Source organism: Grammomys surdaster, unplaced genomic scaffold, assembly GCF_004785775.1.
Source record: "Grammomys surdaster isolate TR1022 unplaced genomic scaffold, NIH_TR_1.0 126612, whole genome shotgun sequence".
In the NCBI taxonomy this organism is placed as follows: domain Eukaryota; kingdom Metazoa; phylum Chordata; class Mammalia; order Rodentia; family Muridae; genus Grammomys; species Grammomys surdaster.
The window spans coordinates 719421-733494 of NW_021621401.1; the positions used below are offsets into that span (position 1 = coordinate 719421).

Consider the following 14074-nt stretch of genomic DNA (forward strand, 5'->3'; position numbering starts at 1 on the left):
GGTTAAGGAAGGAAGGAAGGAAGGAAGGAAGGAAGGAAGGAAGGAAGGAAGGAAGGAAACAAAGATGAGAGTGGGGAAGGAAAGAGAAAAAGAAAGAGTGTGCTAGGGGCTAAGAGGTGGTAGGAGCCACCCTGCCTGACTCAGAGGATCAGGTCTCTGCCCATGGCTCCATCCTTTATTGCCCTTCCTTATGGGTCTGTCCACCTCACCTGGGACAGCTTCAGGTCTAGTGTTTGCTCCTGCAGATCTAGCCTCCAGCTCAGAGCTAGACAGTGGTCACTCAGGTCCTTCAGCTGCTGGTCCAGTCCTGCCACTGACCCCTCTAGGACCTGGCTCTTCTCTTGGAGCTGCATGGGACGGCATGGAGGGAGGGAGGCTGCTGGATGCCTGTGCACACAGGGATCCCTGCTGAGTGCCACCTTGTTCAGTCCCTTACCAGCTCCAGTGCATCCTGTGTTTCCTGCTGGGCTAGCTTGCCAGCCATCTGCACAGCCTCCAGATTCTCATGGACATATGAAGCCAACTCCCCGGCCTGGGTCTCCTCCAAGCTCACCTTGGCCTCCCTGTGTATTGATATCCAAACTATCCCTTAGCACTGGCTGGGGAGTGGGGGAAGCTGCGTGCTAGCCCTGCGACCTTCTAGGTGATCCCATGGACCAGGGGAGGGGTGTTACCAAGAAGGGAGTGTGAGTGAGGGGTGGAGGAGGAACGGGAGCTCTAGCAGAGCTAGAGGGTTGCTATCCTGTCGTGACATGTCCACCTAGTCAGTGTCTAACCGGCAGCTGCAGGGGCTTGAGGGAGTCAGGGCATTCCCCAGCCAAGCTCAGCAAGTGGTTAGCTGAGCAAGGGACTGAGTGGACCACTGTCCTGACAAGACACCCACCGAGCCTTCTGCTCAGCCATCAGGACACGATTCAGTGACACCTGGTTCTGTCGCACAAACTTGGTCAGATAGACCACAGCTTTGTCTAGGCCCCGGCACTGCTCCAGCAGGTGACCCTCCTCCTCCTGCTATGGCAGAAGTGGCCCTGAGCCTTGGTGACTACCCCATCTCCCACCCTACCTGGCCATCCAGGCCCACCTCACGCTGTGCCCGCAAGACCCGCAAGCGCTCTTCTGTCAGTTCATGCAGCTTCTGCCAGCGGCTTTCCAGTTCCTCTCGTAGGCTGCTTTCTGCCATCAGCCGTGTACTCTCTGAGGATTTCATTCTCTGTGGAGACAGCACTAGCTGCTGCAACTTTTTAAAAAATAATTTATTTTTATTTTATGTACGCTAGTGTTTTGACTGCATGTATGTCTGTGTGAGGGTGTTGGATCCCCAGGAACAGGAGTTGTAGATGGTAGTGAGATGCCATGTGGTTGTTTGCAATTTAACTGGATCCTCTGGAAGAGCATCCAGTGCTCGTAACCTCTGAGCCATCTCTCTAACACAGCAGCTGTAAATGTGTAGCTCCGTTGGACAGTCTGTGAGGACACTGGGCCCCACCCAGGCTCTCACCTGCTCCAAGGCCAGGAAACTCTTCTGCAGAAAACCGCATAGCTTAGCCTCTCTCTTTAGGAAGCGGAGGCTCATCTCCTCGTTGAGTTTAGTCATCTGGGCCTGTGAGGAACCACAGAGTCACCTGAAGCTTCCCCACCAGACATCCTACCCTGCCTGGTATGTTCACTTCCTCACCAGGGTCTCATTCCTCCCATGTTCCCGATCCCTGCAGAGCCGGGCTGCATGTATTGGGCAGTAATGAAGGTAGGGCAGCTGGACCCACTGTCCCCCAAAACACTAGGTCATTGGCCAGGAAGGGGCCTAAAGATCAAGGTCATAAGGGCCTAGACAATTCAGTGCACACCCAGAGCCCCAGATGTACCTGGGAAAGGCTGCTCAGTGGACACTGGATTCCATGCTGAGCTGGAACCTCAGCAGAAGCTCATGTGAAGACACCCTGGTGTGTGAGAACACCCCTGGACATGTGGGACCCATGCACGGTCTTATCAAGGGTGTGAGTGGGAAAACTAGATGTAACCCTTGGGCTTTGCCTCCTCTCCATGCTGCTCTCTTGCTGCTCCGAGGGTCGGAAGGCACAGGACAGAAGTTCGAGGCCCAGCCCAGCCTTCTGTCCCTCCACCTCATACACTCTGTAGTAAGGCTATCTCCTTTGGGACTTGACATAGCCAGTGCCATTATGCAGCTGAGCAGCTGTGGTGATCTGTGGAGATCTTGGATTGCAGTCATGGCAATGAGAAACAGCTTTGAGCAGATAGCTGTCTCTGGGAATGAGGCTAACAGCCCCTCTGGGAGAGGGAGGGAGAGTTATAGACCTTTCCCTGCAATTGCAATCACCACTCCCTCCTACCCAACTACTCCAGTGCTAAAGTATAAGAGGTAAAATATTTATGGTGAGGCCATGGGAGCCTTTTGGTTTGCACCCACCTGTCTTACCCATGCTATCCTGTAAGAAGACCCAATAAACCCATTTATTTGTTAAGCTGGACTTGGAATCTTTCTTTAAGCCCACTGGCTCCTTCCCTATTTGGAGTGAATAAATGTTTCTCTTATGTCTCCCCAGGAATGTCAGGATTTGACAAATGTGAATGTTGTGGCACATGACTGGAATTCTAGTACTCAGGAGGTTGAAGTTCACAGGAGGGTTGCCGAGTCTGAGGTGATCTGGGCTTCAAAGTGACACTGTCACATCTCCATATATACCAAAGAAAAGTCACAAGAAACCCACCTCACAGCATCCACTTGCCTGTCACCTCTGTGGCTGCAGGGCTCTCCTACCAACAGGCCCAGCTCTCAGGCTCTGACAAAGAACCTGGCCCGGGCCACCGTCTGGGTGAAGTTCATCTGAGGCACTGCTGGCCTCCCTCCCCTGCAGGAGGGGAGCCTCACACAGGGATGGCTACATTTTATTTTTAAGATAGGATCTCATATATGGCCCAGGTTGGCTTCACTCCTGTCATGCCACTATGCTCAGATTTGTGGGTGCTGGAGATTGAACCCAGAACTCTGTGCATGCTAGGCCAGCAATCCATCAACTAAGCCAGACACGCATCCCTCCTTGGTCACTTTTTCTGAAGGGCTAGGCTGCAAACATTTAAAGATCCCAAGGTCTCCCTTGAAGCCTCCCAACTCTTATTCAAAGTAGTGACTATCACTATGTTAAACAAATGTTCATGGCTCTGTGTCAATAAAACTTTATTACAAAAACAGGCAGTGGCATGTAAACTCCTGACCCTGATGTTAAAGAACCCTCAAAGGGCCTGATTAGCTTCCTCCATGTCTAGCATGTGAGGACTCCTCAACCCACAGCTTCTGTGCGCTTGATGATGCCAATGCATTAACTTCCCAGCGGCCATGAGGTGAACGCCACTACTTTTGGGCAGCAGACTTATGCTGGAACATCTGGAAGCATCCAGTATGTCCTGTCCACTCTGTCCTGTGAGGAGCCTGGACACAGGACACAGAACAGCAGCTGCAATCCCTGGTCTACATTTGTAGAGCCAAAAAGCTGGGTGGCAGGCATGTGTAACCACTCCTAAACTCCGTGTAGAAGCAGAGGTTCCCCCCACCCCCTCTCTCTTTCCAAGTCAGGGTTTCTCTGTGTACCTTTAACTGTCCTGGAACCAGTTCTGTAGACCAGGCTGACCTTGAACTGAGAGATTCACCTGCCTCTGCCTCCTGAGTGCTGGGATGAAAGGTGTGTACCACCCCCATGCAGAGGCCCCTCTGAAGGGACCCAAGTGGAAGGAGAACATGCTGCCCTGGGATTTTGGGTCCTACTTGAGAGAAATGCTAAAATCAGTAACGGCTGCAGAAGGAGCTTCAGGCTCAGCTGCTCCTTTTCTGTTAGTTCAACTGAGATGGTTGGTAAGAGGCCCAGCCCCGTGCCCATGCTTTCTGTTCCCCCAAACCTGCAGCAACAGGGCATGTGACACAAAGCTGTGTGACAGCAGAATTGAGTTTTCAGTGACTGAGATTGCAGCTAAGGCCAGTGAGTGGGCAATGCAGCTGGGATGAGAGGCAACCACATCACACATGGTGGGACTGGTGAGCCTACCCTTGTACACTGAAACAGACAACTGCAGGAAGGGAGGCACTGATGACAAGGCCATAGGCAGGGAAACACTGGAGGTTTCCTGCTCAGAGCCCTGATGAAGACTCTTGCCTAGGCAAGGCCTGGCTTTCCAGGAGGTACCTGCATCTTGGCTAACTCAAGGTCCACCTTTTGGCTGGTGTCCTCTTGGTTTTTCTGCAGAGTGCTACAGGCTGCTTCCCGGCCCTGTTCCTCTTGGCTCAGCATGCCAGTCAGGTTGGTCAGTCTAGAGGCAATGGGTGTGGTAACACCAACTCAGTTAGGGAACCATGGGACACTGGTGGGCTTTTAGGCCTTTAGGTCCTTCTCAGGCTGAGGTACACAACCCACCCAGGTGACACATGGAAATAGACCTTGGAGGTCCCTAGTGAGAGCAAGGCATCAAATGAAAAAGAGCAGGCAGGTGGGGCCCCCAGTAGTGAGAAGTACAGTATTCATGTTACAAGATGCTCCCTGGGGACACTGAGGGCTCAAGATGGAAGACCTCAGCCTTGTTCTGGCCTGAGATTTCCAGTGTGTATACAAAACTGGTTTCCAGCTAGTCCAAGGAGTTGGCCCACCTGAGGTTTATCTCCTGCTCGGAATGTTTCCGCTCTGAGTCCTGTAGAGCCTGTTTCCTCCTGATGTGTGTCAAAGCCTCCCGGACCTCCACTAGCCTGGTGGAAGGAGTGGCCCTGCTAGCCCCAGAGCAGCTAGGCAGCATCTGTTGCTGCAGGTCTGGCCATGAGGCTGTGCAACCCGTCTCCCACCACCTGTATAGCCTGCCCCAGTGTGTGCAGAGCCAGTCTGAATTGGGACTACTATAGGTATTGTTTACTTAAACGAGATCCATGTAGGCCCTAACACCAGCTACTGCAGGGAAGCATGGGACCCAGGCCTTCCCTCTGAAGCTTGTACTTGTCTCTCTCTCTCTCTGTACCTTTTATCCAGGGTTTGCATCTGGTTCTGGCTCTGGGGCACAGATAACTGCAAAGAGGAGGAAACAAGGGCTAGGCAGGTTGAATCTGTGCCTACCGAGTTCCTGCAGCACAGATGCAGGAGAATATGAAGGAGTCAGAGCTTGAAACAATTGGGATCAGTAGTGTCAGGATCCAGGAAGTGTCCCAAGTATCAGGAACAGGATAGCTTACTCGTGTATCTCCTGCTTTGCGACTCACCTCGAGCCCCTCCTTCTCTGGGCTCCAGGCTGCCTGCTGAATTTCTTGCCTCAGCTGGCGCAGCTCTGAGGCCTGCATCTGCACACGGGCACGGACCTGCAGCAGCTCACGAAGCAGACCCAATGTGGCATGCTCACAGCGTTCCTTGTGTCCCCTCAGGCGAACCACCTCAGCCTGCAGCTCAGCTACCCTGATGAGGGCCAAGAGCAGGTGGGTCAAACTGTGCCTCTCCTGGTAACTTGCCTTACCCCACCACACAGCCTTCTCTCATACTCTGAGGCTCACCACTGTTCCAGCTGTTTCCACTGCTTAGGGGTGTCCTGTTCAGGAACTAAGGAGCCAGGCACCAGGCCACTGCACTCGTATCTCTCCGAGGCCTCGGCACTCAAGGGCTCAGGACTGGCTAGGCCTTCTGTTAAGAGAAGCTCCAGGTCGTCGAGCTCGGCAGTACACAGTTGTGTCGGTGAAAGCCCTAGCGAGGGGCCATCTGCTGGCTCTGGAAGAAGGCACCTTGGGAGCTTGTGCACAAGAATGGTAGTAGTGCCTGTAATGTTGCTCACTGTCACCCTGACCTCAGAGCCTCACATAGATCACATAGATCAGCCCTTCTGAAGGTCCAGGTAAGAGGGGTTGAGGGCCCTGGGGGAGGACACACAGTACTAGGAAGCAGAGTAGGAAAGAGGTTCCACCTAGCCAGCTCCATGAGAACCTGTGAGGTCTAAAAGCAGGACTACGCTGTACATCCCCTCCTCTCCGCTCACCTGACATGGCTTCGCCAGGCGAAGCCACCACCTGTAGCTCAGGTAATGGTATCAGTGCCCCTGTGGCTGCCTGAAGCTGGACACCAGGCCAGGGAGGGCCAAGTGGTTGGCTGGAGAGAAGTAATCCAGGCCAGAAAGCTGCAGGAGCTGGGGACCAATTGAGGGATAGAAGAGAAGGCTTTGGGCCACAGAGTAGGCAAGGATTTAGAAAAGGCTGTGGACTCAAGGAAGTCAGGGTCAAGAGGAAGGTTTGGATCTTGGGGAGAAGACAAGGGTTGAGAGTGGAGACTGAACCTTCGGGAGATGAGTCAGGAAGAGGCTGTGGACCCCTGATAGTAGTGGAGGTTTGAGGTAGCGACTCCTGTCCTTCCACTTTGCCTCTTCAGTGAATCCTGAAGGAGGCAGGTACAGCTGAGTTATTCTGGAACCTTCTTTTTCTCACCAGAACCCTATGACTTCATGGCCAACTGCCAGTGGAACTTGAGTCCTCATCTGCCCTGTCCTGCACACTCTCTAACTTCTGGTTCCTGGATTTGGGGGGACAATGAAGCATCCCCCTTGCAGAAGACCCTCCTCTGGCTCTGGGGCTACTGGGTTATGGCCATGAAGAGGTTGTTCAGGAATCATCACAGATTTGAGTCACAGAGAGCAGAAGGCAAGGGTCCTAGGCAGATGGGACACAGATACAAAGAGGGTGATGCCACAGAATAGGCCACTGGGATTTCAGCCTTCCCAAGAGGCAAAATAAGACTACTGGGAGAGACAAACTTTGATTGTTTTATTTAACCTAATATATCCAAAAATATCATTTCAACATGTAGTCAACACACAACTGTGGACAGATTGCACATGCTTTTTTGGTACCAAGTCTTTGAGACCCTGTGCATGTTTTTCACCCCTTGGGTCCAACTTTAGGTACAACTCTTCCTGATCCAGAGTGCCCCTGGCATTGTCACTTGGACCTGCCCGTTAGGCAGGCCAGTTTTAACTTCTCGAAGAGCCTGCTATGCCCAGGCTTGAGGCCAGGATGTCATCCAAGCAGGCTGCAGAACCCATACTCTGCAGTGTGCCTGAGAGCAAGTACGAGATGGGAAGAGAAGGCCATGGTCCCTGGACGGTCCTCCCACTGGGCCCTGGTCTGGCTGCAATACCTTTCAAGAACTGCACCACTGCCTACCAGAGACACCAGCTACTGTTTACAGAAGTGCTGTCTGCACTGGTTTCTCAGCATGCTGAGTGCCTGACTCCCCAGAATACTGAGCCCGAGGCAGAGAACTCATTTCTTGCTCCAGACAACATACTTAGGCCCATCTCCTCATGGAAGGAAGAGCCACTCTTCTGGAGGGACAACTGAAAGGCAGGAGCTGCCAGCTTTCCAAAGACCTGTGTGGCCTTGTAACAGACTCCTGCCAGAGACACTGCAACTATCTTTACAAAGTGTCCTGGGGGAAGACTCTGAAGGTGACTGAGGGACGTCAGGTCCAGCTTGCTCCAGTGGAGCCAGCTTTGACAATACAGAGTTTAAGGGTGAGGTTCCTTGGCTCTGGTGCCCACAGGTCCATCCATCCTAGGGCTGCCCCAGAATAGTCAGGCCCTGGGAGGCCACTTCCCAAGGGCGTACCACACAGTACAGTAGTAAGCAGGCTACTATGGATTCCAGGACCTAAGTGCTGCGAAAAGACCTGCTTTCTGGCTGTGGTCCAGTGCCATGACCCCCAGGTCTAAAAGCCTAGGGCAGATGTAGGTGAACTCAAATTCAGTCTTCATGCAATTTTCAGATCACAAGTCCCAGGCATAGAACCAGTCTCCCCATCTTCTGGACAAAGACACAGGGCAGCATGTGTGGCACACGTGGGTTCCCTGACAGAGCCTGCTCCAGGCTGCACGGCTCCTCATGCCCTTGCTCCTGAAGCTCCTGGCTGGTGTGGGCAGTCCAGACACAGGGTAGGTGCTCAGTCAGCAGCAACAGCAGTAAGTAGTAGCTCAGGCCTGCTTGTCTGTCTGTCTGTCTGTCTGTCTGTCTGTCTGTCTCTCTCTCTCTCTCTCTCTCTCACACACACACACACACACACACACACACACACATCTCTACTGGCTCTCAGAAGTGAGCCACAAGGGTGTGATAACACACATTTCATCCTAGGAGAAGCAGCCCAGGAGTGGGACAAGTCTGAGGACTGGAGGGTCAGGGAATAAGCAAAGTGCTGATGATGTAAACGACTGCCCAGGACAAGGGTCTGGCCCACACCAGCCAAGCCCAGGGAGAGCTCCTGTTGCTGCACTGCCCAGGGAACAAGGCTTTGGCTGAGACCAGGGACCCTGGAAGGAGGTGCAGAGGGGCCGGGGTGCTGCTGTCCAAGGGTGGGGCCAGCCCTCACGTCTGAGCCAGCGAAAGCTCTTCTAGGCCTCCCTTTCCTAGGCGGTATCTTGCTAGGTCCTTCCTGGTCACCAGCCCGACCACCTGCAGGAATAATACCAGGTCAGAGAGTCCACAGAATCTACAGGACTTCTACTCCATGTGATGGTGTACTCCACATACTAGTTCTAAGTAGGTGTACAATATCAGGCTAGGTCCCAAGGCTTACTGTCCTGAGACAGACACAACCCAATGTCCACCCACAACCTAGCAAGAATACAGAAAGCAGAGTATGAACACAGGAAGCTGTCCAGCTCCAGCAATCTCCAGCAGGACAGATGCCAGTCTTACCTGATTGTGGTTGTCCACTACCACCAGGTGTCTCAGGCCCAGAGCCCGGAACAGCTTGAACACTCGAGGAAGAGATGCCTCCTGCAAGGTAATCAACTGCCTTTAGCCCACTTTAGCCCACCATGGGAAGAGAGTCAAACCCCCAGACCAAGCATTTCAAGGGTACTAAGCTGTTCCTTCCCCTCCATGCCTGACCCTAAGGCCCTGTGTGCTGCTAGTGGGGTTCTCTGTCACTCACTACCACCCAAAGTCCAACTTTTTTCAGGCTGTCCCTAATACATTCTGGTCAGATGGCCCATCTCAGGACACAAGCCCTACTTGCACCATCCCTGAAGGCCTCCTCTGCCTGGCAGCAATTACTCCACAGACTCCAGAGGCTCCTTACTACCTTTTCAAAGTACAAGGCATCAGACCATACCCCAGCCCTGCTTCCAACTCCTTTGGATCAATAAGTACCTGAGGCACAGTGTAGGGAGAAGGGTTCATGAATTCAGAAAGGTCCATGGTGCACTCGCGCTCATCCTGGGATACGTGGATAGACTGGATTGGGGGGAAGCGTGGATAGGCATCACGGAAGTCCTTCAGCCTCAGCCGCCGCTGCACCAAACCCATGTTGGACCTCTCCACAAACACCTGCAGGGAGCAGCCAGTTATGTGTCTGCCACTGTGAAGGATGGTGCCCAGGACACGTCCACCCATGGGCTGTTGGGTTTACCTTGTGCTTCAGGAGCACGATGAGCTGGGAACGCAGGATCAAGCCTTGGAGCCTGGCTGGCTGCAGGAGAGGAAGGTCAGAGGCCTTGAGACCCAGTGGGAAACTTTGGCCAACCCCATTCTGGCTAGATTTCCCTACTGGCCCATGGCTGCTGGTTAGTGGTCACCTCTAAGCCTAGGCATTGAAGTGGGCATCTCTCACACACAATCCTGCTAAGTCCCTAGAGCCTCTGACACAGGGCCTTCCAGCAGAGCATGGAAGTCATGCTGAGAAATAAATCAACAGGTAGCAAAGTGCAGCCCAAGTGCATCCCTTTCAAGCCATCGGTGCCAATGTCCAACATCCTAGCAGGGTAAGACCTCACCAGCACCTCTGACATGTCACAGTCACCAACTGCATGACTAAGAAGTCCAGTTAGAACCACAGAAGGCCTGTAGTCTGCAGAGGACAGCCCAGCTAAGAGAATACTTTAATCTACCTGAGGGGACAGTCTATCTGAGAGAGAACTTTATTACTCTTCATGAAATACAAGATTTCCTGTTCAAGAGCTGGAGAAATGCTCAGTGGTTAAGAGAACTTGATGCTCTTGCAGAAGACCCAGGCTTGATTCCAAGCACCCACATGAGACCTCACACCATCTATAATGCCAATTCTAAGGAGATCTCTTGTAGCCTTTGCAGGCACCAGTCATGCATGTGGCACACATACATACATGCAGGCAAAACATATAAAGAGAATAAAAATAAACTCTTAAAGTTTTTTGTTCAGGTGAACTACGTAACAACCCCCTTCCGACATGTGCTGCTCACAGGCAGAAAGTAAAAAGGAGCTGACATTCAGAGAGGTGCCCACAGTACCTGGGTGTCTCCTACATCCTCTACCACAGGGAATCCATTGTGATTAGATGCTGTGTCGCTCAGGACATCCACGATGATGCCAACCTTCTCTCTCCTCCTCAGGCAGGTCACAGGTGTGCTCATTACTTCCCTGCCAAGAGGCCCAACCCAAGGTGAGTTATACTCACACCCCAAGCTGTCAGGTACTTAACAGCTTTTATACCATGTGAATACCTGACCGACATGAAGCCATCAGACTTGGGACTCCAAGTCTGGGGAACTGGGAGACCAGCCATGGACTGGGCACAGTGGGAATGCTGGTTCCTGGGCTCTCCGCTGGCATTCAGTGTTTCCCCTGTCCACATCCACCCATAGCACCCAGGGACACAAAAGCGTAACAGGTCAGCTGGCCATACCTGGCAGTGAGCGAGTGAGAGGTGACCGGGGCCTCCCAGTGTAGGAAGGGCACACTTTGCAGCTGGATGTGCATGTCATAGAGGCCCTGGGTACAGAGTCATGATTCAGGACACTGACCAGGGGTCCTTATGGCACACTGCCTCCCACAGGGCCTACTACTACTCTACTTCTGAAGAAAGCCATATGGGGATGACTCAATGAGCCCCTTCCTTTTGCAGTTGGTGTAAGCCCCTTAAATCCCAGTGCTAGGCTACAAGGACAATATCCAGGGTAAGCAGAGGACAAACCACCCCCTCATGCTGCGCACCTCAATGAAGACATCACCCACAATCTTGGCAGTCATCAGCACCAACATGATGGGAAAACCGTAGGTCACGTTGCTGGTGGCCTCCATCATGATGACTGTCAGGCTAAGGGTCATCCTCACGATCCCACCTGTGGGGTAATCATAAGCCCCTATCCCTCTAAACACACAAGTCTCAGCTCTGCCGTTCCTGCAGTCTTTACCCACCCATCTTCCCAGGCCACGGAGGCAAGGATGCTAACTGCCACTGCCACCTGTCTGTGCTACGGGACTGATGGCCTCACCTGCCTTGCTTCCAATTCTGCTCACATAAATGGCAAAGGGTAGCTATGGTGGAACGTACAGTGGGTAGGCAGGGTAAAACTGAGGCTAACTCACCAAAGGAGGCAAGAGCTGGGGCTTACCGAGCTGAGCAGCAGCTCCCATCAGGGCGTATTTACCCGGATCTGCCCAGATCTGTGGGGGCAACAAGGGTGAGCATCAGACAGTGGCAATCCTTACCCAACTTGCCAGGGCACACTAGTGAAGAGCTAGGCTTGGGCACAGTGATCCACACACAGGACATACTACTCCAGTGCCTGGCTACAACCGGTATGCAAACACTCTAGCTAGGTGTGCCATGTATAGGGACAAGGTACACAGACTATGCCACCTGCCCACACCCATGAGTTCAGAAGGCTGTGCTTTTGCCAAGGAATATACAGACAGTGAGGACAGCAGACAAAAGTATGTACAAGGTGTCACTGCCCATGTCCATGACGACACTGAATCATCCAAGGAAAGGCATTCAGCTGTGAAGAAAAAGCTCCTAGAACATGTCACAACACAGATGAAACAATCAGATGTCACACGCAGTTAGAAACTGCAGGCATGTGAGGGTGTACACTGTGTACCCTAGGAAATGTTGGCAGCTGGGCGGTGGTGACGCATGCCTTTAATCCCAGCACTTGGGAGGCAGAAGCAGGTGGGTTTCTGAGTTCGAGGCCAGCCTGGTCTACAGAGTGAGTTCCAGGACAGCCAGGGCTACACAGAGAAACCCTGTCTCGAAAAACCAAAAAAAAAGGAAATGTTGGCAACAGATGAACAACACCAACGGGAAGCAGAGACTGGTAGAACCGAGAGAGGGAAATGGGAGTGACTGCTATACAGTGTGGCTCCTTTCTAGGTGAAGAACGAACACTGAAGCTGGAAGAGATGGTGGCACAATGCCCTCAACTGTTTAGGGATGAACCACATCTCAGAACACAGAACCCAACCAAAGCAGATCTAGACAGGCGGATCAGACCTGGGCCTGAGGACAGGAGAGGGGCGGCTACAGGCTTCCAGCTGCTATCCCTTCTGTAGTTTGCCAATCTGTTTCCCCCTTTCCTTTCCTAATTTATTTACTTATTTATTTAATCACCCCCTTTTGTTTGTTTTATGAGACAGGGTTTCTCTGTGTAGTCCTGTCTGTCCTTGAACTCACTCCACAGACCAGGCTATCCTCGAACTCACAGAGATCCACCTCCTGAGTACTAGGACTAAAGGCACACCCTACCATGCCCAGCATAACCTCTCAATATGATCAAACTGGTGAGAAAACACATACATATCAAAACCACCCAGCGGCTGGTGAGGCCTACATGCAGGTCAGTGCTAGATGGACCCGGGCCCGTCTCCCTGTTATATTCTCACTCATCTCCCTGACATGTCTCCACAGTTACATCATGTGGCTATTCCATGGCATCAGAGCTTTTGCCTAAATGTACCATGTGTCCAAATCCCACCTGTGGTGGCCCCTAGACCTAGGGCCACCAGGAACACTTGAGTAGTATAGCTCTGGCATGCTTCCCTGAACTCACCGCTGCCCCTGTGAGGTAAGACAGGGAGATGCCAAAGAGTCGGCCCCAGGCAGCCCCAATGAGCAGTGATGGGATGAAGACACCAGCAGATACTGTGAGGCCATAGGTCCAGCAGGCCAGGAAGAAGTAGACCAGGGTGAACAGGCCGAGAGTCATGGGATTATAGGAGCCTAGGGAAAGGAAGGTCATTTGGCTGGGACTCAGGCTTGTGCAGGGATTTCCTGCCTGCCATGGGCTCCCATCCTGAGAACCCGGCCACCAGAGCCCAGATTCCAGTGGTCTCCGGAAAGTTCTGTATTCTCAGCTTCTTCAGGTGAAGGGTAGGTCCCATCAGAAGTCCTGGTGATCCGAAGTACACCTAGGTGACCTCAAGATGGCAGCATAGGTGTCAAATTCAGGACCTATAATGCCAACACCAACCCCCCCTCCCCCACCCCCCAATGAGCAACAGTCTGAAGTCAATATGCCCTGCCCCATGTAGAGGCTGTTCTCTAGCACAAAGAGGAAGCCCAGGCTCCTGAGAGCAACAGCAGACTTCCAGCTCAGCTGGACTCAATCAGTGTCACTTCACATATGCTAGCTGCACTAGGACAGCTTCCCCTAGCCTGAGCCTGACCTGAGCCTGGGAGCCCTGCAATAGTTAGCAGTTCATGGAAAACACTCACCAGAGGTGAGAGGTGACCAAGACATGTTCTATTGGGCCCCCAAAGCACTCCTAGCCACTGTAATTCAGTGGCCAAACTCCAAGACCTGGGAGGTATGTCCTGCCCATACAAGACAAGATGATGAGGCTGTCCATGTGGGTGAGAAACCAGAGAAGGCCAAAGAGAGAGGAACCACAGCGGCCTATGTGAAGGCCAGGGTCGGGGATGTGCCACCAGTCTGTGTGGCTAACCATGGCACAGGTTACTCATGTTAGCAGGAACAAGTCATTAAGGGCAGAGATCCACATGTGTAAGGTCACTGGGTTATTCTATGGCAAATTTATCCATTAATTTTCATGATTCTTTCCTATGGACAGCCCCTACCCCCGGAAGTCCCCAGTAGCTTTATGACCGAACACAATTAAAAACAACTATCCCCATAAGTAAGGTGTATGTCAAGGTTAACTTCAGTTGTTAATTTGATATACTTGTCAACAGGGAACTAAGGAATTGCCTCCAGGTGTAGACATGTCTGTTGGGCATTTTCTTGTTTGCTAATTGAAGTGTGAAGCTCCAGCATACTGTGGGCTGTACTATCCCT

At 52.4% G+C, this 14074-nt stretch overlaps 2 protein-coding genes across 3 annotated transcripts in view; both read right to left on the reverse strand.

The window, feature by feature from the left end:
- Ccdc154 (coiled-coil domain containing 154) overlaps positions 1-6416 on the reverse strand; it is a 9487-nt gene extending 3071 nt beyond the window's left edge. Inside the window, exons 1-11 of the mRNA XM_028761027.1 lie at positions 6010-6416; positions 5534-5744; positions 5249-5438; positions 5011-5057; positions 4652-4747; positions 4194-4317; positions 1499-1600; positions 1082-1210; positions 884-1008; positions 437-563; positions 210-347 (exon numbers count right to left, since the gene is read on the reverse strand). Of these exons, the coding sequence (XP_028616860.1) occupies positions 210-347; positions 437-563; positions 884-1008; positions 1082-1210; positions 1499-1600; positions 4194-4317; positions 4652-4747; positions 5011-5057; positions 5249-5438; positions 5534-5744; positions 6010-6016 (1296 nt within the window). The 5' untranslated portion in view covers positions 6017-6416. The remainder of the gene's footprint in view (positions 1-209; positions 348-436; positions 564-883; positions 1009-1081; positions 1211-1498; positions 1601-4193; positions 4318-4651; positions 4748-5010; positions 5058-5248; positions 5439-5533; positions 5745-6009) is intronic.
- A 352-nt stretch (positions 6417-6768) lies between these two features.
- Clcn7 (chloride voltage-gated channel 7) overlaps positions 6769-14074 on the reverse strand; it is a 28924-nt gene continuing 21618 nt past the window's right edge. For both annotated transcript variants that reach the window (XM_028760829.1, XM_028760830.1), the window contains 9 exons: positions 12830-12999; positions 11393-11444; positions 10992-11119; positions 10684-10769; positions 10289-10418; positions 9432-9491; positions 9173-9349; positions 8717-8797; positions 6769-8470 (listed from right to left, as the gene is read on the reverse strand). In XM_028760829.1, the coding sequence (XP_028616662.1) occupies positions 8384-8470; positions 8717-8797; positions 9173-9349; positions 9432-9491; positions 10289-10418; positions 10684-10769; positions 10992-11119; positions 11393-11444; positions 12830-12999 (971 nt within the window). In that variant the 3' untranslated portion in view covers positions 6769-8383. The remainder of the gene's footprint in view (positions 8471-8716; positions 8798-9172; positions 9350-9431; positions 9492-10288; positions 10419-10683; positions 10770-10991; positions 11120-11392; positions 11445-12829; positions 13000-14074) is intronic.